This window comes from Stomoxys calcitrans, chromosome 1 (assembly GCF_963082655.1).
Source record: "Stomoxys calcitrans chromosome 1, idStoCalc2.1, whole genome shotgun sequence".
NCBI lineage: Eukaryota > Metazoa > Arthropoda > Insecta > Diptera > Muscidae > Stomoxys > Stomoxys calcitrans.
This window is the reverse complement of record NC_081552.1, coordinates 55,237,248-55,260,136: the sequence shown is the minus strand read 5'-3', so window position 1 is coordinate 55,260,136 and position 22,889 is coordinate 55,237,248. Positions and strand designations below refer to the sequence as shown.

Sequence of the window (22,889 nt, the reverse complement as noted above, 5' to 3'; positions counted from 1 at the left end):
TCGATCTAGCCATGTCCGTCCGTCTGTCCGTCCGTCCGTCCGTCTGTCTGTCGAAAGCACGCTAACTTCCGAAGGAGTAAAGCTAGCCGCTTGAAATTTTGCACAAATACTTCTTATTAGTGTAGGTCGGTTGGTATTGTAAATGGGCCATATCGGTCCATGTTTTGATATAGCTGCCATATAAACCGATCTTGGGTCTTGACTTCTTGAGCCTCTAGAGTGAGCATTTCTTATCCGATTGGGATGAAATTTTGCACGACGTGTTTCGTTGTAATATCCAACAACTGTGCCAAGTATGGTTCAAATCGGTCCATAACCTGATATAGCTGCCATATAAACCGATCTTGGGTCTTGACATCTTGAGCCTCTAGAAGGCGCAATTCTTATCCGATTGGAATGAAATTTTGCACGTCGTGTTTCGTTATTATATCCAACAACTGTGCCAAGTATGGTTGAAGTCGGTCCATAACCTGATATAGCTGCCATATAAACCGATCTTGGGTCTTGACTTCTTGAGCCTCTAGAGTGCGCAATTCTTATCCGATTAAAATTAAATTTTGCACGACGTGTTTTGTTATTATATCCAACAACTGTGCCAAGTATGGTTCAAATCGGTCCATAACCAGATATAGCTGCCATATAAACCGATCTTGGGTCTTGACTTCTTGAGCCTCTAGAGTGCGCCATTCTCATCCGATTGAAATGAAATTTTGCATGAAATATTTCGTAATGATATCCAATAACTGTGCCAAGTATGGTTGAAATCGGTCTATAACCTGATATAGCTGTCATATAAACAGATCTGGGGATTTGACTTCTTGAGCTTCTAGAGGCCGCAATTCCTATCCGATTGGGCTGAAATTTTGCATGACGTATTTTATTTTTACTTTCAACAACTTTGTCAAATAAGGTTCAAATCGGTTCATAACCTGATATAGCTGCCATATAAACCTATTTGGGATCTTGACTTCTTGACCCCTAGAGGTCGCAATTATTATCCGATATGCCTGAAATTTTGTACGACGGATGCTCTCATGACCATCAACAAACGTGTTTATTATGGTCTGAATCGGTCTATAGCCCGATACAGATCCCATATAAATCGCTCTCTCTATTTAACTTCGTGAGCCCCAATGGGCGCAATTCTTATACGAATTGGCTGAAATTTTACACAGGTCTCCAACATATAATTTAATTGTGGTCCGAACCGGACCATATCTTGATATCGTTTTAATAGCAGAGCAACTCTTTTCTTATATCCTTTTTTGCCTAAGAAGAGATTCCGGGAAAAGAACTCGACAAATGCGATCCATGGTGGAGGGTATATAGGATTCGGCCCGGCCGAACTTAGCACGCTTTTACTTGTTTTTGTTTCATTTTGCCAGCTCTAGTTTGAAGGCCCATTCGTTCGAACGCTACCTGTTGAACGGACGAATGTATGTATTGTATATGGCTAGATCGACATAAGATGTTGAGACGATTGAGAATATATATACTTTGTAGGGTCGAAGATAAATGTTTCGAGGTGCTACAAATTAAATGGCGATTTTCCATTCCCCCATTTATGGTAATGGGTATAAAAAATAAAGAATTTTTTAGTGCCCGGAGTCGGAATTGGAGTGGAGCTATTGTTCTGGTGTCGAAGTCGAGTGAAAATTGCTCGTCGTCATCAGGAGAAGCTCAGCTATGAGCTACCGAGCGCATCCACATGTTGCGGATAGTGGGATGCTCGATATACGAAGTTGTTGTAACTGCTGTCGCGAACAATCAGCGATATCGAGTGGAGAATCTCACTGAGAGTGCGGGCGTCGCACAGTGTTGCCCCGGTGGATAAAAATGCAATAATCGAAAAATTGAAAACATTGGATAAATGAAACAAATTTTTTGAATTTTGCGGTTTTCAAATAAGCGGATTCGACTGCATCTTGTATAATTCCCAAAATCTTTGTGTAACAGACATGAACATATGGTTAGTACCGTTAGTTTTAAATAGGAGGCAAAAATAAAGCAAGAATTGTCAAAATTGAAATTTTAAGCAGAGTGGATCTAAAATAGATTGACTTGGATAACCCTAATTCTTTTTCAGTGTTCTTCAGAGAAGTGTCCTGAATCAAAAAAAGCTAAATTTCAGCCTCACAATCTTGCATCAATTCATTATTTTGGATTATTTTGTAAAAACTTCTTTAAATTGGGATTCTAGCATATCAAAATATTCTACAAAAATTCTACTATGGTCCTCTGAATACACAAAAACTTAACTTAAACACCGGAAATCAGACAAACGGAAAACACAGTTCAGGGATAATGTCGTAAGTTAAAGTAACGCCTTCTAAAGGCTTAAGAACTCAAATCAACAGATTGGTTTATATATGGGAGCTATATAAGGACCATACTTGGCGGAGTTTTTGAGAGTCAAAGCAGAAGTCATTATGTCATTTCAGCGAAATCGGGAAATAATTGCACCATTTGGAGGCTCAAAATGTTAAATCGGGAGATCGGTTTATATGGGAGTTATATCAGCTTATAGGCCGATTTAGACCATACTTGTGGTAATTGTTGAGACCCCTCGAGGCTCAAGAAGTTAAATCGGGAGATCGTTTTAAACTGGAACTATGTCAGATTATAGAGCGGTTTGGATTATACTCCACTTTTTTCTATATTACACTCGGAAATACCTCTGCAAAATTTTAGAGCTCTATGTTAACTCTATTTTTGTCGAATGCATACAAACGCATAAGAGGCGACACTGTGCGCCGACTACTCATGCTAAATACTGAGTGCTTATGATACTTGCTAAAACAAGGGGAGTTATTGGCGCCTTTATATAGCCAGTGGCCATAACGTTCCTGCGGCGATCGGTCCTATGGACCGGAACGAGATTTCTTAACCGTGTGAGCTTGCCGAGGATCGCTACCTCCACATACCAACGTGGCTACAACAACAACATAGACATTATTTCTACACACAGCAAAAGCAGTGTAAACATCATTCCAATTTGAATGAGTTTTTATTATTTCCCTTTAATTATCAAGCCTTTTATGTTATTAAATATTTATCTTTTTAATATATTGTTTCTGTATATGGCAATAATGATGATGTTGACTCATAATATGTACATTAATAACATGGCATAGAAACTTTTATATCATCGAATATCAATTCAATTATCTAAACGAAGTTGCGTTTGATTTAAAAAGTATTTTTTTCATATACCCTTTTGTTTGCGAGAAATGCGTTGTTCGTTCATTCATAAGTTACAGGGAACGCTAGTGATTAGAATTAGTTCAGCTTACATGCAGTATTAACCTCCCCAGAGTTGTGGTCACACTCAATTGATTTCCTTTTAACTATGCCATTGTTTGGATGTTATGTTATACCGGTTAAATATCTATCATGCGCCCATTCATTCACTTTTACCATATCGAGCAAAGCGTTACGCTACGCTTATCTCTTATCATTTTTGTGTGTGCATTTGATATTCAACAAACATATTTATAACCATGCAAACAATTATATATGTACATACATATACTCGTATACATATGTATTTATTTATATATATTGTTTTCGTTTCATTTCATTTTGTTTAATGGTTTGTGTGCATATTTTTTATATATCCCATAGAATCCCGCTATTGCTGATGTTTACACGGAACATTCATGTGCTGTCAATGTAGCCAAATATTCACCAAGTGGTTTCTATATTGCATCTGGAGGTGAGTAATGAAACAGTTGGACTATGTATTCAATAATATGATATGTGTACAGTGATGGAAAAAATAATAGTGTCAACACTAAGAATAATGTTGTTGTTGTTGGAGGCCAACGTTGCGTAGAGATTGGCATGTCCGCATATGACGCTGAATGCCCTGTTCGAATCCTGGCGAGACCATCAAAAAAATGTTCAGCGGTGGTTTTCTGCTTCCTAATGCTGGCAACATTCGTGAGGTACTTCGCCATGTAAAAACTTCTCTCCAAAGAGGTGTCGTACTGCGGCGTGGCTTACGGACTCGGCTATAAAAATGAGGTCCCTTATCATTGAGCATAAAATTGAATCGAACAGCTCTCATTGATACGTGAGAAGTTTGCCCCTGTTTCTTAGTGGAATTTTCATGGGCAAAAGTTGCAATTTGCAGTTGTTGTTGCTCTTATAGGCGAGCAAGCTCGTTCCGGTATATACGACCGTTGCAGCTATTCCGTATGGAGCATTACACTATCCGCAACCTGTGGACGCGCCCGGTATCTCCCAGCTAAATTTCTCGTGACATCATCACACCACACAGATCGCACCTCAATGTTCCAGCCTGTGTGGTGTAAGAAATTATGGTAACTTCTCTTGAACCTGTTGATATAAGGCTAGATTGGGTTGAAAAGAGGAAGCGGATATTTACCAAGACAAGCATTTTTTATATTTTTTTTTGCTATTATCACCAAAACGACTGATTTAGTGGAAAACTTATAAAATTAAAAATTGTTGTTTCGAAATCCAAAAAATTCATAAAAAATTAATTAATATTATTAAAAACAAATTTTAATTAAAAATAGCTCTAAGCGGTTATTTTGACCGGTTTAATCTTTCTAGTGTTAATAAGCCCCATGCCACCATGGACATACACCTAAGGCAGTAATCGGCTTGTTGCGCGCTCTAAATACTAAAAAGTAACCTCGATATTAAATATTATTTCGCATTTAATTCACGGATGTTCGTTATAGAGAATTTTTCGATGAATTAACTTGGAAAAAATACAATAATAGGAACACTAGGTTGTACACTCAATTAACCGTTATTTGATTATCCATGATCTTTCAAATAAACGAACAATTGATGACACATATTCATATAAATAATCGAATAATTTAAAACGTTTAATCGATTTATCGTTTGGATGTTAAAAGTAAAGCTTAAAAACATAGGAATTGCTTCATTTGTCCATAGCTGGCCAAAATGTCATCCGTTTCGGATGGGAATTTTTTGCTTTAGTTCAAAAAGGAAGATCAAATAAATCCGATTCATTTGTCCTGTTTACAATTCAAAACACCATACAGATATGAGATATATTTGAAGGAAAAGATCTCAAAAAATATCCCAAAATATATATAATTTCGATAAATCGGTTAATCGACAACTTTTTTGGCCTTGTTCGACTAATCGTTGAACTTTGATATCCCAATAAACAATTAATCGAATAATCAAAAAATGCAAACAAATGTACACCCAAAGGAAACTTGTTAAAACACTGTAATTACTTGTGATTTGTCTTATTTTTGTAACTTAAAAGCTAAAAGGAGAGAAAGTAAATGGAAAGCAGGCTTTGTTGAAATATTTGTCCCGCAAAATAAGCATTGCAAACTGGGGCAAACTTCTCACATATCATTGAGTGCTGTCCGATTCAAATTTTAAGCTCTATAATAAGGGCCTCCTTTTTATAGCCGAGTCCGAATGGCTTGCCGCAATGCGACACCTCTTTGGGGAGAAGTTTTAACATGGCGTAGTACCTCACAAATGTCGCCAGCATTAGGAGAGGGTAACCACCGCTGAAATTTTTTTTCTGATGTTCTTGCCAGGATTCGAACCCAGGCGTTCTGCATCATGCTAACCTCTGCGGTAAGGTGGCCTAAAGCATTAGCACCTAAAAATGGTTTACGCAACTGAAGAAAAGGAAAAAGTGATTTAAAAATTAAAGAAAAAAATCATATAAAAACCATAAGGGAATGTCAAATCTTTGTTTTTTTATGCCCCAAAGGTTTTCAATAAAATTTAAGTCCCACGATTGCGATAGGCCAACTGAATTCACCGAAAAAATCACCATAACTAGCACCCGTGAATTAAATGAGATTTGATATCAAGTTCAACGTTCAAAATTCAACAAGTCTACGAATAATCAGGTTCCGCCTGTAACAGAAGTAAAACCCTGTTTTCTAACTCTCTTCGTACAATATTATTTTCAGTAACGGTTGTACCTATTGCTTTTCTGGGGATTGCTTAGCCCACCCCCAGAGGCCTTCCTACGCTTATGCCAAGATGGCAGGCTTGAATAGTTTTCACCAGAGCTGCAGAGTCGAATCCGAGCTTTTAATTGTTTTCAAAATTTTTTTTTTAAATAAAATTTAAAAAAAATGTAAAAATTAAAAAAAGAATAAAAATATCTCTTTGTATTTCCAATTCCATTTAGCGAAGAAAAGTTGATTTTAATGACTTTGACTTAAAACTACATTTGAATTCAAGAGTAGTAAGCTTATCGCATCAATTTTTTTTAATATAATCAAATGTAAAAAGACTCTTAAACGGTTTTCAGAAATCTTACTCCTAAGAATTTTGAGATTTTTTATTTTTTGGGCTATAAAACATTGCCGACTTTCGACAAGTCATTTTTCTCCCAAAACAAGAACTTATATGATGGAAAATTTTGTTTCCCTTTCATTCGTCCACTGTACGTCAATTCAAGTTTCATTAGAGAACATCTTTCCTAACTGCAGCTAAAATTTCTTTAAAGACAGTTATATTTTTGGGTAATTTTCTACCCATTTGATGTTAATGGGTTAAGTCAGTCTACTTATATTCGTTCATTGCAAAATTGTGGTATGAAATATATAGAAGGGTGCTATATCTAAATCTAGATCAAATTGGATGATATTTGATTGCATATTGCGGCATCGAATAGAAAATTTTGAGCCATTTTATGTAAAGAACAAACTAATATTGTGGCTACTGCAGCCTTAAAAGGCCATAGCGGATGAGAGATATATATGAGAGCTATGTCTAAATCCTCACCGATATTGAAGAAATTTTGCGCACATATTGGGACATCAAATAAAACACCTTATGCCACATTTTGTAAAGATCGGACTAAAATTGTGCCTACTACAGCCTTAAAAGCCCATATCGGATGAAAGATACAGATTGGAGCTAGATGGATAGACGGAAAAATAAAGTATTCTAAAGCGCGTAAAATGAGATCTAGATCGATGGTTTGCACCAATTTGTATTGCACGTATACTGCAAAAATAACTTCCGTTACGAAAATGTTAAACATGTGCTGTTTAAATTAATTGTTTCTCATTTAAGCATACTATCCTATCAAAATTTAACGTGTGTGTGCAAAATAATTGGTACAATTCTGGTTTCCAAACGGAAAACTGCAAAATTGGAAATACGAAGTCACAATGCAGCCAAATTGTGTTCTAACTGCTTTTTAGTAACATAACGATCCCTTGTGCTTATTAAGGGCTTCGTTGACCCTAGGCATAGAGTCGGTTCAGTTCTGAACTGAAATGGGTAACCAAAATTCATCTGAACTGGACTGACGTATTCGCCTTATTTGAGTTTTAATAATATTCCAAACATTTTTAATCGAATTTAGATTCTGAGACTTTATGAGCCACCTCAGGACAGATATTTTATTGCTTCTATACCAAGATTGTCTGAGTTAGACGTGTGCTTAAGGCTATTGTCCAGTTGGAAAATTGAACTGGCTAGCTTTTAGTCTCCAGATAATGTAAGAATACAATTCCGTAGAATTTTAACGTTATTTGTAAGATTTACGATGCCCTCTATACTACAGACGGGGCTCACTCCATTAGAAAGAAACATTCCACAAACTTACATATTTCGACCGACATGTTTGACGATTTATACGGTGCACTTGGGGTTCGCTGTGGTTTAGGCGGTTTTATTACAAGATCTCATCCCTTGAAAAATCTGTTTTGACAACATATACGTCGGTTTTATACATAAACGTTCAAGAATTAAAGTTTTTCAAAGAATCGAAGTTCCAACTTTAATATTTACCAAAGTTTTGTTTTTTTGTTTAGACGAGGAAAAATTTTTTTCTGATCGTTCTATGCATCGCCTCACAATTTTCGGTTTCTTGACAAAGGTTTCTGGCTTGGTTATGCATTTTGCAGCCTTTTCCATCCGAATTTTCGGAACTGTAAGCAATTCAGCGACTTTCCGATAATAATTTCCCATGTTTAGTAGTTTTGCATATATTTTCCTGTTACAGGGTCACAGTCTCCGATCTGACCAGGTTACATGTAAAAAATTCAATTTCTCCGATTTCCCATTTCTCCGATTTCTCATTTCTCCGAAAAAATAACAGCTTTCTATTCAATTTGAGTAACAACTGTTAATGAATTCTTTAAAATTTTTAAACGAATTGTCGTTAGGTAGGGTTAAAAAGAGGGTGTGGATATTTATCCGCCCCATGCCACTATGGACATACACCTAAGCCAGTAATTGGCTTGTTGTGCGCTCCAAATACTAAAAAGTAACCTCGAAAAAAATTTAAGTTAGGAATTCCGTGCTACTTCTAAAATTCCTAATTGATTCCATACCACTCCCCTAAGTTGGTTCATGTCTGGTATTGTGTCCCCACCTAAGTACCGGTGCAATGACATAGGAAATGCTTCAATGTCCCATTATTTTCCCCATATGCCCGATTTTGCGAATTGCCTTACTGTCCCTATTATTTTGCACAATCTAAAATGAACATTTTGCAGCAATAGTGCTTTTTTGTGAAATATGAGTACATGTTTGATATATTCTTTATTTATTTTTATTTATTTATTTCATTTCATGCAATGCGAAGCCATCAGGCCTATAAATAATCACACTATGCATAAGACGTACTTTTTCTAACATAAGTTAAAAAACTACTCAATTCTTAATTCTTCTTAACGGGAGTTGTCTTTGCTACATTATTCTCTACATTCATTAAAAAATGCTATAAACCATCGATTTGTGCGTCTATCCGCTGTCCCTATTTTTTGCCCATAACTGTATATCTGAATCTGAACCGATTTCAATGAAACTTTGCACACTTGTTGGTACGTCAAATGAAGCGCCTTTTGTAAAAATCGAATTAAAATTGTGGCTTTTACAAACTTAAAAGTCCATATCGGATGAAAGATATATATGAGAGCTATATCTAAATCTCAAACGATTTTATTCAAAATCAAAAGCATTCGTCCTTGGACCAAAAAAAGTGACTTGCCCAAAATATGACCACAATCAGACAACAAACGCAACCTGTATCTTGATCATAAAAATACGCGACAGACGGACATAGCTAAATCGAATCAGTGCTTCTAAACCGATCGATATACCAATCAATGGGTTTAGCTCTTCTCCTTTTTAGCATTGTAAACAAATGCAAAAAGTTATAATACCCTGTACCACAGTGTAGGGTATAATCGTAAAATTCAAATTTTTTCAAAATGTTCTTTATCAATATTTGTCACAAAAAGTTCTATGAAATCCAAATATCTATTTTCAAATGACCATCATGTCCATTACCCGTCCGAATTACACAATTTGATATATGAGACCATTACTCTAAATGGGCGATATTAATAAATGTGTACCAATACATTTGTAGATGTGCAAAAGGACCAGGTGTTTTCGAAACAATTTTATAAATAAAGAAAAAATCGTCTGAATATATGATTCAAGTATACATTTTTGGAATATTAATCATACATTATTATGGCTTGCTGTGTAAAGAGTTACGTTTATTCGTTTTAGAAGGGATTGTCTAAAGTATTGTCATTTATTTTTAGTTATCAAATATTTAATTTAATCTGCTATAGATATATAGATAACTTTATCTTACGAATAGAGACTTGATTAGCAAAGAACGGAAGTAAAGGCTATAAAAAATGTTTATTGAAATCTTATCAGTGTAATGAATTAATTTGCGCATTTTCATTTAATATTGGTTGCAGTTTGTTAGAAGTGCTTGCTTTCATTTCTTTGTGAAACTTAATAAAACTTTCAACGATGGTAGCTAGTGATTCATCTATTTCACGCTCTAACTCAGTTTTGTATACCATAAGTCATCAGCAGCATGTATGACTAAATTTCTCAAGCTAAGATCTTGCTAAACTACATCAAAAGACAGCAAAACTAAGAAATGGCACACACGATTTAACGATTATTTCAAAAATTTGCATTTTTCTTTCTTTTTTATAGACCAATCTGGTAAAATTCGCATTTGGGATACAGTAAATAAGGAGCACATTTTGAAATGTGAATATCAACCCATTGGGGGCCCCATCAAGGATATTGCCTGGTCACAAGACAATCAACGCATAGTGATTGTGGGTGAGGGCCGTGAACGTTTTGGCCATGTATTTATGACTGAGACTGGTACTTCGGTGGGTGAAATTAGTGGGCAATCGAAACCCATTAACTCATGTGATTTTCGTCCTGCCCGCCCTTTCCGTATTGTAACAGGTATGTTATTCAAATTGGTTTGCTGAAAAAAAAAAACTTAAATTTATTCATTTTTACAGGCAGTGAAGATAACACCATTGGCGTTTTCGAGGGACCACCCTTCAAATTCAAAATGACCAAACAGGAACATTCACGTTTCGTGCAAGCCGTTCGCTATTCACCTGATGGCAAATTCTTTGCGTCAGCTGGTTTTGATGGCAAAGTTTTCATATATGATGGTGCCACCTCAGAGCTTGTGGGTGAAGTTGGTAACCCAGCTCATAAGGGTGGTGTGTATGCTGTGGCCTGGAAGCCTGATGGCACACAATTATTGACCTGTTCTGGTGACAAAACATGTCGTTTGTGGAATGTTGAAACCCGCGAAATGATTACTGAGTTTCCTATGGGCAACACTGTGGATGATCAGCAGGTGTCTTGTCTTTGGCAGGGAGAACATTTGTTGACTGTTTCGCTGTCTGGTCATATCACCTATTTGAATGTTAATGATCCCTCGAAACCTTTGCGCACCATTAAGGGTCACAATAAACCCATAACAGTTTTGGGTTTGAGTGATGATCGTAGCACAATCTATACAGGAAGTCATGATGGTGTGGTTACCAAATGGAATTCAGGAAGTGGCGTCAATGATCGTGTTGCTGGCACTGGTCACGGCAATCAGGTATGTATTCTAGAAATAAAATGCGGGAAATTGGTAGAAAGTCTCAAATTTATAAAGATTGGTACGCGAGCAGTATAAAAACCCAAACCATCTCGGAATCTCATTATTGATTATCAGGCATATAGATGAAGTAGAATTAGAATACTTCTCCCCAAAGAGGTGTCGTACTTTGGAGCGCTGTCCAGATTCGTCCATAAAAAGGAGGTCCCTTATCATTGAGCTTAAACTACGATTGGACAGCACCCATTGATGTGTGAGAGTTTTGCCCCTTTTCCTTAATGGAAAGTTTATTAGCAAATTTTTAGAATAAGAATATCTGGTACGAAATCTTTATTTAGCAATGTACACTCATGTGATATCTGAAATAGGGAAACGGATTGGGTGTTGTCTATTTGCAAGCCTCAAAACTAGAAGGCCAAGACGAATATCTTATTTATTCCCGTTCGCAAATATTTTACGCGTCCCTCGACTTAGCTTGAGTAGATTTTATTTATGGCAAAGCATAAATGCACATGTACTGCCCTGCCAGACCCACTCGACTCAAACCCAGATCCTTCTGGCCGCAACCCATCTTAGTCACAGAGTTTCTGAATCTTGATATACAACAGAATAAAGCAGACAAAAGATAGAGCACAACACACTGCTACAACAACAACAACCGGTGTCACAAAACGCTGAGCGCATTTAAAGACGTTCGCGTAATATCCGTATAAAAAAACATTAAGATTTCGAATATAGGCATCTGTCTACGGACCCTTCGATGATATTCTACACGATCACTCCCCACTAATCTCCTAAATTCAATGAAAATTCACAGTTTAATATGTGTGTCGATATTCATACGCGAATTTCGAAGATTCATTGAGTAAAACAGGGTGTTCCACAGGTATTCCCGATCTGTTAAGTTATTACTCTTGAAGTATCTCTCTATTGGTGTACTAATAATTGTCCATGCGATTATTGACGATATCTCTATGGAGTTTGTCGTTGAAGACGCTTGCCGTTGGAACTTTGGAAGTATTTGATAAAGCACTTTATAGGGCTCACCTCCCTTTTTTATTCTCCTTTTTATAGGTGAGTCCAAACGGCGTGACGCAGTGTGACACCTCTTTGTGGAGAAGTTTTTATTTGGCTGCCATAATAAGTGGTATAGTACCTCGCAAATGTCGCCAGCATTAGGAAGGGATATTCACCGCCGAACATTTTTTCTGATATGTTCTCGCCATGATTCGAATCCAGGCGTTTAGCGTCATAGGCGGATATGCCAACCACTGTGCTACAGTGGCCTCCAGCGAGTACATTACGAATATCCAAAAACCTGTCTAAAAATTTGACCCAGGAAGAACCCACGAGGTCCTGGGAATTTTGAACACCTCTTAGCCCTAGACAATATGGATATTAAACGAGAGGTATTAGCGAGTAGATGATGAATATGCAAAAATCTGTCTAAACATTGAGTACGGGAAGGCTACAGGGTCTTGAGAATTTTGACTCCCCTTATCGAATGAAAGGTATTGGCGAGAAAATAAAGTATATGCAAAAACTTGTCTAAATGTTGGACCCGGGAACGACTTACGGGGACTTGAGAAATATTGTAATGTTCTTAAAAAAAGCCGTCCAGGCGAAAAATGTTTGAATAAAATCCCGCGATTTTTTAAGAACAAATTTTATTTTTTGGCTAAATATGTAAGTTGGAAAGCGCCGCAGTCGAATTATTTGGCTATGTATGGAAGTCTGTTGGAAAAATAAAATAAAAGCACCGCATCGAAAAATTTTTCAAACAAAAAAAACGGTTGATTTTTTTTGAATATTTTTTGAGATTTTTTAGAGCTTTATAAATTTTTTGCATATCTATCGTAATCTACTTCTTCCTTTACCTTTCATTTGATATCCATATTGCCTAGGGTAAGGGCGGTTTAAATTTCTCAAAATCCTATAGGTCCTTCCCGTGTCCAGCTTTTAAACATGTTTTTGCATATTCGTGCGAGTAGATTCGCTAATATTTTTATTTTGTACTCATACTGCCCTGGTTGAAGCACTTCCACCAAAAAAGAGGGTTTATGGACCCCAGGGGGACCAGGGGCCTTTGCCTCAAAAACGGAATTCAGGCTCGTGTTCCTGGGGTCAAACCACGTCTGCATACCAGTTTTGCCCCCCCTGCAGTTTTGCCCCCTGACTAATGATAAAGATCATGTTTCAGCCTGTAGCTTAACATATCCAGCATTCGCTGGATGCTGGATATGTTAAGACATCCTTATTATTTGAAGACATATGTCGAAAACACTATGGGTGTGCTTATGTCGAAAGTGGCGCAAACATTCACTCGTATTTTAGATTCCACGCGCTGAAGAAATAACAAGTAAAAGCGTGCTAAGTTCGGCCGGGTCGAATCTTATATACCCTCCACCATGGAGCGCATTTGTCAGTTCTTTTCCCGGCATCTCTTCTTAGGCAAAAAATGGTATAAGAAAAGATTTGCTCTGCTATTAGAGCGATATCAAGATATGATCAAAAATAAAATATATGGAAGCTGTATCGGGCTATAGACCGATTCTGACCCCAATAAACACGTAAGTTAATGGTCATGAGAGGATCCGTCGTACAAAATTTTAGGCAAATCGGATAAGAATTGCGCTCTCTAGAGGCCCAAGAAATCAAGACCCAAGATCGGTTTATATGGCAGCTATATCAGGTTATAGACCGATGTGAACTATACTTGGCACAGTTATTGGATATCATAACAAAACATGTCGTTCGAAATTTCATTCCAATCGGATAAGAATTGCGCACTCTAGAGGCTCAAGAAGTCAAGACTCAAGATCGGTTTATATGGCAGCTATATCAAAACATGGACCGATATGGCCCATTTACAATACCAACCTACACTACACTTTACACTACACTAATAAGAAGTATTTGTGCAAAATTTCAAGCGGCTAGCTTTACTCCTTCAGAAGTTAGCGTGCTTTCGACAGATAGACGGACGGACAGACGGACGGACATGGCTAGATCGACATAAAATGTCGCGACGATCAAGAATATATATACTTTAGGGGGTCTCAGACGAATATTTCGAGTAGACGAAATGACGAAATTAGTATACCCCCCATCCTATGGTAGAGGGTATAAAAAATGAAAAGAGAAGGTAAAATTCTTTACTTTTTGTTGTTTTTTTTCTAACTAATCCTATTACACCCCAGCAGCTACAAGAGTTGGTCAAAGCAGTGAGTGAGGATTCGGAATTAGCCAGCACTCCGGTATTTAGAGGGTCCAAATATGTGGGTTTCGTCAACACTTCCTTTTATGCCAGGAAATCCCGTTTTTTTTTCAAAAAAAGACTCCATGATTTGTTGTTCCTTCTTCTGAGTATGGATGTGGAGGAAATTACTTCATTCCGTACTATGTTTCGATAGCTCCCCGTAGCTACAAATCGTAAAAAGTAGCCAGTTTTATATCTGGGCGGACATATGTGTTGCGAACCATCGTTGCCCATTTGTCAAGAAATGTGTTCAGCAACATCAAAAAGAATTCCTTGGACACCCTAATATTTGCAATAAACCTGTAAGCAAGAAGTTTATTGAAATTTTTTATTTATTTTATACCAACTGGCTTGAGGGCATTTCAAGATCACTTGCGTTGTCGCACAAATACCGCGGAGAAATTTCCTCTTCTTTTTTCTTTAAAAATGTACCTCCACTGAATTAGTATTGATTTTTGTATTATAAAAACCTGAAAGTGTTCCAATCTATCAATGTAAAGCCCGGGTGGGCGATGTTTGATTAATAAAAATGAATGAATGAATTATATATTAGTGAAGACTACTTTTATGTTTTTTTTATCTGTTTTAACGTTGTGCTTTGCCAAATGTACGTTTTTTTTAAACTGTAGATTTGTCACTCAGCTTAGTGACTTCTCCTATGACCATTCACGCCAAGAATGGTCCAAATCAGTTCATAACCTGATATAGCTCCAATATAGATCGATCTCCCGAATATACTTCTAGAGCCCCTAGATGGCGCAATTCTTATCCGATATGCGCGAAGATTTCTCCTATTACCTCCAATATCCAAGCCATGTATGGCCTGAAACGATCAATAACCTGATATAGGTTCCATATACATCGATTCCGGATTTAACTTCAAGAAGTCAAATCGAGAAATAGGTTTATGTGGCAGCCATTCGTTCAAAATTTCAGCCTAATCGGATAAATATTTCGTCATCTAGGGGCTTAAGAAGTGTAATCTGGAGATAGATATCAGGTTATCCGACGATTTGAACCATATTTGTCGTGGATATTGGCGGTCATAGGAGAGGTAAGTATGCAAAATTTTAGCCAAATCGGATAATAATTCCGCCCTGTGGGGGCTCAATCTTAAAACCTCTGCATTTTGTCAGCGTCGTTTCGATGCCCTCCCAGTCGTTGGTGCAAAATTTTAGAGACCTAGCTGCTTCCTGGGATTTTTTTTTCTAAAATCGGTCATTGGGCCCATAGTGCTGTGGTCCGAAACGAGATTGTTCACATATAGGAGCTTGACAAGGAACACTACCTCCACATGCAAATATGTGGCTGCAACAACGACAACAATGATGTGATCTGTAACAATTCCCTAGTGGGCTTTTGTCATACAGAACGGACTTGCAAACATTCACCTGGATACTGTTACAAATGCAACTTAATCTAAAGAAGGAACTACCTAGGAAAACCAGAGCTAATCTGGCCCAATTAAGATCCGGATGGTGTAGCAAATTGGCCTTATTGGCTTTATATTACATATTTGGTTAATAAATGAAATGAAATGAAATGAAATTCGTATCTCTTAAGGCTAGACGATACCATGCCCAATATCTGCCCTTCATGCAACGCAGGACCCCATGACACCCAGCACGGAAAAGCTGTGAGCACCACAAATGCTGGAACACGAGAAGCTTAGCTGGGAGCCCCCGGGCGAGTACACAGGTGGCGGATAGTGGAATGCTCCATACGGAGTAGCTGCAATGGCAGCCGGGCCGGAAGAGGCCGGGCGGCACCGGCTCATGCACAAATACTGAGTGCCTATGATGCTCGGAATGACAAGGTGGGCCATTGGCGCCTTTAAATAACCAATGGACACCCTATTCCCGTGGAACGAGCTTGCTCGTCTACAGAAGCTTGACGAGGATAGCCACCTCCACATGCAAATTTAGGTACAACAACAACACCAATCACCTATTTACATGACCGTAGAAACCTACTTCTCAAACTGCCGATTCACTATGGACCGCTCTAATTGAAGCCACCTGATTCCTGGAGCTACATGCGGTGGCGACAGCCGGTTCAGAGAACATGAAAATGTGGTTACAACAACAACACCAATCACCTATTTACATGTCCGGAAAAATCTACTTCTCTAACTGGACCGCTCTAAATGAATCCACCTGATTCCTAGAGCTACATCTGGTTGCGACAGCCGGTTCAGAAAAATCTTAAAATTAATCTATCTGTGTACGTACAGCGAGTGTGGCTGCAAATTGCAAATTTGCCCATGAACATTCCTTAAGGAACAGGGTCAAACTCCTCACATATCAATGAGTGCTGTCCGATTCAAGTTTAAGCTCAATGATAAGGGGCCTCCCTTTTATAGCGGAGTACGAACGGCGTACCGTAGTGCGACACCTCTTTATGGAGAAGTTTTTACATGGCTGCCATACCAAATGGTACAGTATCTCCAAAATGTCGCCAGCATTAGGAGGGTATAACCACCGCTGAAAATTTTTGTGGCTATAACAATAAAAACCTCTACATCAAGCTGTGTATCAGGCACGTTGATGTAGAGGTTAAGTGATGGAATACCATCCAAAGCAACTGATTAAGTTAACCTTCAACAACAAACTAAGGTAGTTTCGGTTCAACTACGTTCCAGTAGATGCAGTCGCCTCAATTCCTATTGGGACTACGATTGGTGCCAACGTGCTAGCGGTTGTAAGCAGAGACCACACCACATACGTCACCTGTTCAACAAGAGCAGTTTGGACGTTCCTACCCAAATGGTCCTGTTTCGAGATCTGGATAACAGTACCTAGCAAACAAACAACAAACTCTTACAATCCCATTGCAGCCGGTTGTGCGTACCGGATTGACAAATACAACATTTATAATCAATTTATAGCAACGGGAAAACACCAAAGTTAGTTAACTGCCCAGCCAGACCCACTCGTCTCAGACCCAGATCCCTCTAGACACACCCCTCTTTTAGTCGCAGAGTTCCTGTATAGTACACAACACACTGCTACAACTACAACAACAACCGAGGCACATAGTTTTGCATTAAAAGTGATAGCGTGCAGCAATGTAACTGCATGTATCAGCAAAACAGATATGCGTACCATATATTGGGTTGCCCAAAAAGTAATTGCGGATTTTTCATATAGTCTGCGTTGACAAATTTTTTCACACCTGTGACTCTGCAATTGCATTCTTTCTTCTGTCAGTTATCAGCTGTTACTTTTAGCTTGCTTTAGAAAAAAGTGTATATTTGATTAAAGTTCATTCTAATTTTTATTAAAAATGCATTTACTTTTTTTTTAAAAAATCCGCAATTACTTTTTGGGCAACCCAATACAATAGATACCTTATACTACTGGTATAAATGACAGAATGAGTGTAACATATTTATTTGTTTTCTTGTTCTCAAATATCTGTGGTACCACAAATATTTTCAAATTACTAGTAGTGAGACAAATAAAATTACTTCTACATCGTAGAGCGTGCGTTGAATGACAGCAATCTCCTATGGTGAGATTTAAAAATATCGAAGGGGGTTGTTTTTTACACTGGTGAGAAACAATTTCATATTGCTATGTCAATCGACAATTTTTTTCTAACACTGACAAATTTTGACGTTTATCAAAAATCACAAGTAAATAAGATGTGCGTGCATAGGAAAAAGCCAGAAAATAACATATAATAATATTTTTCAAAATATTTCCACTACTGCTAGCAGTTATATTGCAAATGCAAACGTTGCAATATGGAGATATTGTAGGTCTTGCTTTGGAAAAGAGGAAATCACGGCGAGTAAGACAAGTAAAGACATCTGTATTAACTATTTCCCATTTCAGGAAGTTTTGTATATGGAACCTTCTTCACGAACCATTACTTAACAAAAAATGAATGCAAATGCAAATTTGCTTCTTTTTTCTATTGTTTACATGAAAATGATCATGACATAATTACAAATGAATATATCTTGAATGAAACGTCAAAATTTGCTGTGATTTCAACAATCTTACTAGATCTAATTATTCACCACACTTAACGTCATATTTTTACTATCCCTACAACTTTGCCACCATTCGACACACAGCCGTAGATGGATACCAACACACATCCGCACATAATTTCGTTTGCCCGCAGGCAAAGGAAAGACGAACAGAGGAAGCAACTTCGTGTGGCTTCGTTCAGACATCGCACCACAGATATTTGTTGTACCACCACCAATATCATATTATAACTGTTTGGAGAAACCATAGGAAAGCAGATATGTTACTCTCTTTTCTCTTTACTCATTCACGCTTAATTTCGTTGAAAAAATAAGAATGCCAACTTGTAACAGAAACTAGATTCAACTTATCTGTACTCACTGAAAATTGAAAAACAACCAAACTGGTGCAATCTGTTGTAACTGTGCACGTCTCCATAAGGTTTCGAACTTTTTTTTTGTTTTTTTTTTACGAAAAAGAGTCATTTACCAATGAGAACAATGTCGACTAGGGCAAAGAAGTCTTCGCGCTGTTTCTTAAAAGGATGTTCGTGTGACCATTTGCACTTAATGGGAATATTAAAATTCATTTTTTTCCTCACAGAGAGTTTGCTTGAAACACTGTTCGACCTGTTCACCTTCGCTGCTATAGAATGTTTGGATATTTTTTTTTATGAAATATTTTATAATGCTTTTATTTTTAATTTTTAACTTTTTTCTTCTAAATTTCAGATGAATGGTATTGCTGCGTGGGGTGATTTTGTCTACACCTGCGGCATTGATGATAGCTTGCGTCAATTCAACATCGAATCCAATGCTTTCACCGACTATGTAGTCAAACTAAATTGCCAACCTCGTGGTTTGGCCATCTTCCGCAACGAGAACATTATAGCTGTGGCCTGTGTGAAAGATATTACTTTGGTACAGGATCAAAAGAAAGTCTTCTCCTTGCCCATTAAATATGAATCGAGCAGTATTAGCGTTAATTCGGAAACTTTGGATGTCGCAGTGGGTGGAGATGATCAGAAATTGCACATTTATTCATTGAAGGGCACTACATTGGAGTCCAAAACAGAGTTGGATCATTTGGGTGCTGTTACCGATTGTTCATACTCTCCAGACAATAAGTACTTGGTGGCTTGCGATGCTCATCGCAAAGTCGTATTATATAGTGTAGAGGAATATAAGGTAGGTGGATATCAAAACATTGAGACACAAAACTCTAAACAATAGCTTATTTTTGTGTTTTTTTTTCTCAGCTTGCTCACAACAAAGAATGGGGCTTCCATAATGCTCGTGTCAATACGGTAGCTTGGTCTCCCAACTCCCAGTTGGTGGCTAGTGGTTCATTGGATACCACAATTATCATATGGTCGGTAACCAATCCTGCCAAGCATACCATCATCAAAAGTAAGTTGCAAAAAATGTTACTAACAAAGGTTTTTTTGTAACTTTCCATTTTTTTTGTTACTTCATAGATGCTCATCCACAATCTCAGATTACCCGTTTGTTATGGTTGGACAATAATACTGTGATCTCCACCGGTCAGGATTGTAATACAAAAATTTGGCACGTTGAGACAATCTAAAACAAAACCAAAAAAAAAAATACACATCCAAACTACATGTCTTGATTTTGAAAAATTACATGAAAAACATCATCGACAACAACATTAAAAAAGTTACAATTATTTTCTGTTTACTATAATTTCATAATGGCTTCATCAAACTAATTTTTGATAATTTTTTTATATAATGTGCACATTTTGTATTAACAAACCAACCAAAACATTAAACATTTTCACCTCCATAACTCCCAGAGACTTCCAATTGCCACTGTCTGCGGTTTGATTTCTTTTCGAGCCTTATATTTTTAAGTTGAAAAGTATTCATCATAATAATAGTAAAAGATTTTGTATTTTCGTTTATTTCTTATTTAATTATTTATTTATATATACAAGTTTATAACAAAGTAGTTTTCATTTTTCAAGAGATATGTTCCTTGCTTTCTATTCCTTGTACTAAAGAATATTCTCTATTACCTTTATTAATTATTTAATTTTTCGGTCAAACTGCTACTACTACTACTACTATGTTTTCAATCTTACTGCAATCAATCAACAACAACTATGCATGTACGTTTTTTAGAAGCGTACATTTTATAACAAATAAGAGAAAAGAGGGAAAAAAATAAAATTATTTTGCCAAAAAAAAGAAGCAAAATGTGTATAGATTCTAAAAGAAGGAGTTGACAAAAATCAGTAGGATGGGGTAAAAATACATGAAAATATTTTAAATGAATTAAATATTTCCAATTAGAAACATCGAATGGAATAAAAAATACTACCCATGGGAAGTATTTTTTATTCCATTCGATTTCACTCAAACAACACTAATATAGAATCCATGTTAAAAAAAACACACTTACTGAAAACCCAAAACCAAAATTTGAACGCTTTATCAACAACTTTGTGCAGGAATTTATAATTTTTTATTTGCAGAAGTATATGGCGTTTGACCGAATATAGTACTAACTTAAGGTTAGTGCTATATTCGGTTTTAGCAGTGAAACTCCATATAAAAAATAAGCGGATAATATTAATGAAAAGTGTTCATTTCGCTATAAAGGCTGGTACTATATTCGTTTTCCATAGTTGAAAACACATATTTTTCACGGTTACTTTTTTGAAACAATATAAAAATCTCAATGAAAACATAATACTTTTAAGAAATTTTTTTCATAAATAATGAGGGAAAGTCCTACTGAATGAAATCAATTTTTTTTTGCTTCAAAATCAATTATCTACAAAAAGTAATCACGAAAAAATGTTGCGAAAAACGAACATAGTACCAGCCATAACTTGTTTTTTCATCTGGGGAAAATTTACATTTCACGACGCCCAAAAAGACCACAACCACAGTCGCTGCACAGAAAGTCGTTTTCTTTCGTAAAATAAACGCCATCGCCAAACTTCTAATTGTAACTAAGTGTTTGTTAGTGTGATCTTGCTTACATGTACATACTAGGGGTGGAAAAAAATAAGTATTTGTGGATGCATAAATAAGAAATGTGGATGAATAAATAAAAAGTGTATATAAATAAATATACTCTTCAAACAAAAAAATAAATGCTTCTGTCGTAAAAAGTTATTCCAATAAATCTTTACGACGTAATAACGATTGTGAAAGAACTTGTTGTGCTTTTGGACATGCAATTACAACAACATTACTTTGATACAAGTGGAAGATGCTGGAAGGCTTTTGGAAAGTGCTGCTTACTTAACTTATACCAGTGAAATTTCCACATAATCTTATTATTATACCCTCCACCATAAGATGGGGGGTATACTAATTTCGTCATTCTGTTTGTAACTACTCGAAAAATTCGTTTGAGACCCCATAAAGTATATATATTCTTGATCGTCGCGACATTTTATGTCGATCTAGCCATGTCCGTCCGTCTGTCTGTCGAAAGCACGCTAACTTCCGAAGGAGTAAAGTTAGCCGCTTGAAATTTTGCACAAATACTTCTTATAACTGTAGGTCGGTTGGTATTGTAAATGGGCCATATCGGTCCATGTTTTGATATAGCTGCCATATAAACCGATCTTGGGTCTTGACTTCTTGAGCCTCTAGAGTGCGCAATTCCTATCCGATTGGAACGAAATTTTGCACGACGTGTTTTGTTATGATATCCAACAACTGTGCCAAGTATGGTTCAAATCGGTTTATAACTTAATATAGCTGCCATATAAACCGATCTTGGGTCTTGACTTCTTGAGCCTCTAGAGTGCGCAATTCTTATCCGATTGAAATGGAATTTTGCACGACGTGTTTCGTTATGATATCCAACAACTGTGCAAAGTATGGTTCAAATCGGTCCATAACCTGATATAGCTGCCATATAAACCGATCTTGGGTCTTGACTTCTTGAGGCTCTAGAGTGCGCAATTATTATCCGATTGGAACGAAATTTTGCACGACGTCTTTTGTTACGATATCAAACACCTGTGCCAAGTATGGTTCAAATCGGTCTATAACCTGATATAGCTGCCATATAAACCGATCTTGGGTCTTGACTTCTTGAGCCTCTAGAGTGCGCAATTTTTATCCGATTGGAATGAAATTTTGCACGACGTGGTTTGTTATGATATCCAATAACTGTGCCAAGTATGGTTCAAATCGGTCCATAACCTGATATAGCTACCATATGAACCGATCTTGGGTCTTGACTTCTTGAGCTTCTAGAGTGCGCAATTCTTATCCGATTGGAATGGAATTTTGCACGACGTGTTTTGTTATGATATCCAACAACTGTGCCAAGTATGGTTCAAATCGGTCCATAACCTGATATAGCTGCCATATAAACCGATCTTGGGTCTTGAATTCTTGAGCCTCTAGAGTGCGCAATTCTGATCCGATTGGAATGGAATTTTGCATGACGTGTTTTGTTATGATATCCAATAACTAAGCCAAGTTTGGTTTAAATCGGTCCATAACCTGATATAGCTGTCATATAAACCGATCTTGGGTCTTGACTTCTTGAGCCTCTAGAGGGCGCAATTCTTATCCGATTTGAATGCATTTTTGCACGAAGTGTTTTGTTATGATATCCAATAACTGTGCCAAGTGTGGTTCAAATCGGTCCATAACCTGATATAGCTGTCATATAAACAGATCTGGGGACTTGACTTCTTGAGCCTCTAGAAGGAGCAATTCCTATCCGATTTGGCTGAAATTTGTATACAGTTTGGCTGACAT

At 37.0% G+C, this 22,889-nt stretch overlaps 1 protein-coding gene across 1 annotated transcript in view; it reads left to right on the top strand.

Annotated features, from left to right (window-relative positions):
* The window catches only part of LOC106094067 (actin-interacting protein 1), a 28,688-nt gene extending 8,252 nt beyond the window's left edge, over positions 1 to 20,436 (top strand). The window contains exons 3-8 of the mRNA XM_013261239.2: positions 3,625 to 3,715; positions 9,970 to 10,233; positions 10,293 to 10,891; positions 18,862 to 19,317; positions 19,389 to 19,539; positions 19,608 to 20,436. Coding sequence (XP_013116693.2) covers positions 3,625 to 3,715; positions 9,970 to 10,233; positions 10,293 to 10,891; positions 18,862 to 19,317; positions 19,389 to 19,539; positions 19,608 to 19,717 — 1,671 coding nt within the window. The 3' untranslated portion in view covers positions 19,718 to 20,436. The remainder of the gene's footprint in view (positions 1 to 3,624; positions 3,716 to 9,969; positions 10,234 to 10,292; positions 10,892 to 18,861; positions 19,318 to 19,388; positions 19,540 to 19,607) is intronic.
* The last annotated feature ends 2,453 nt before the right edge of the window (positions 20,437 to 22,889 follow it).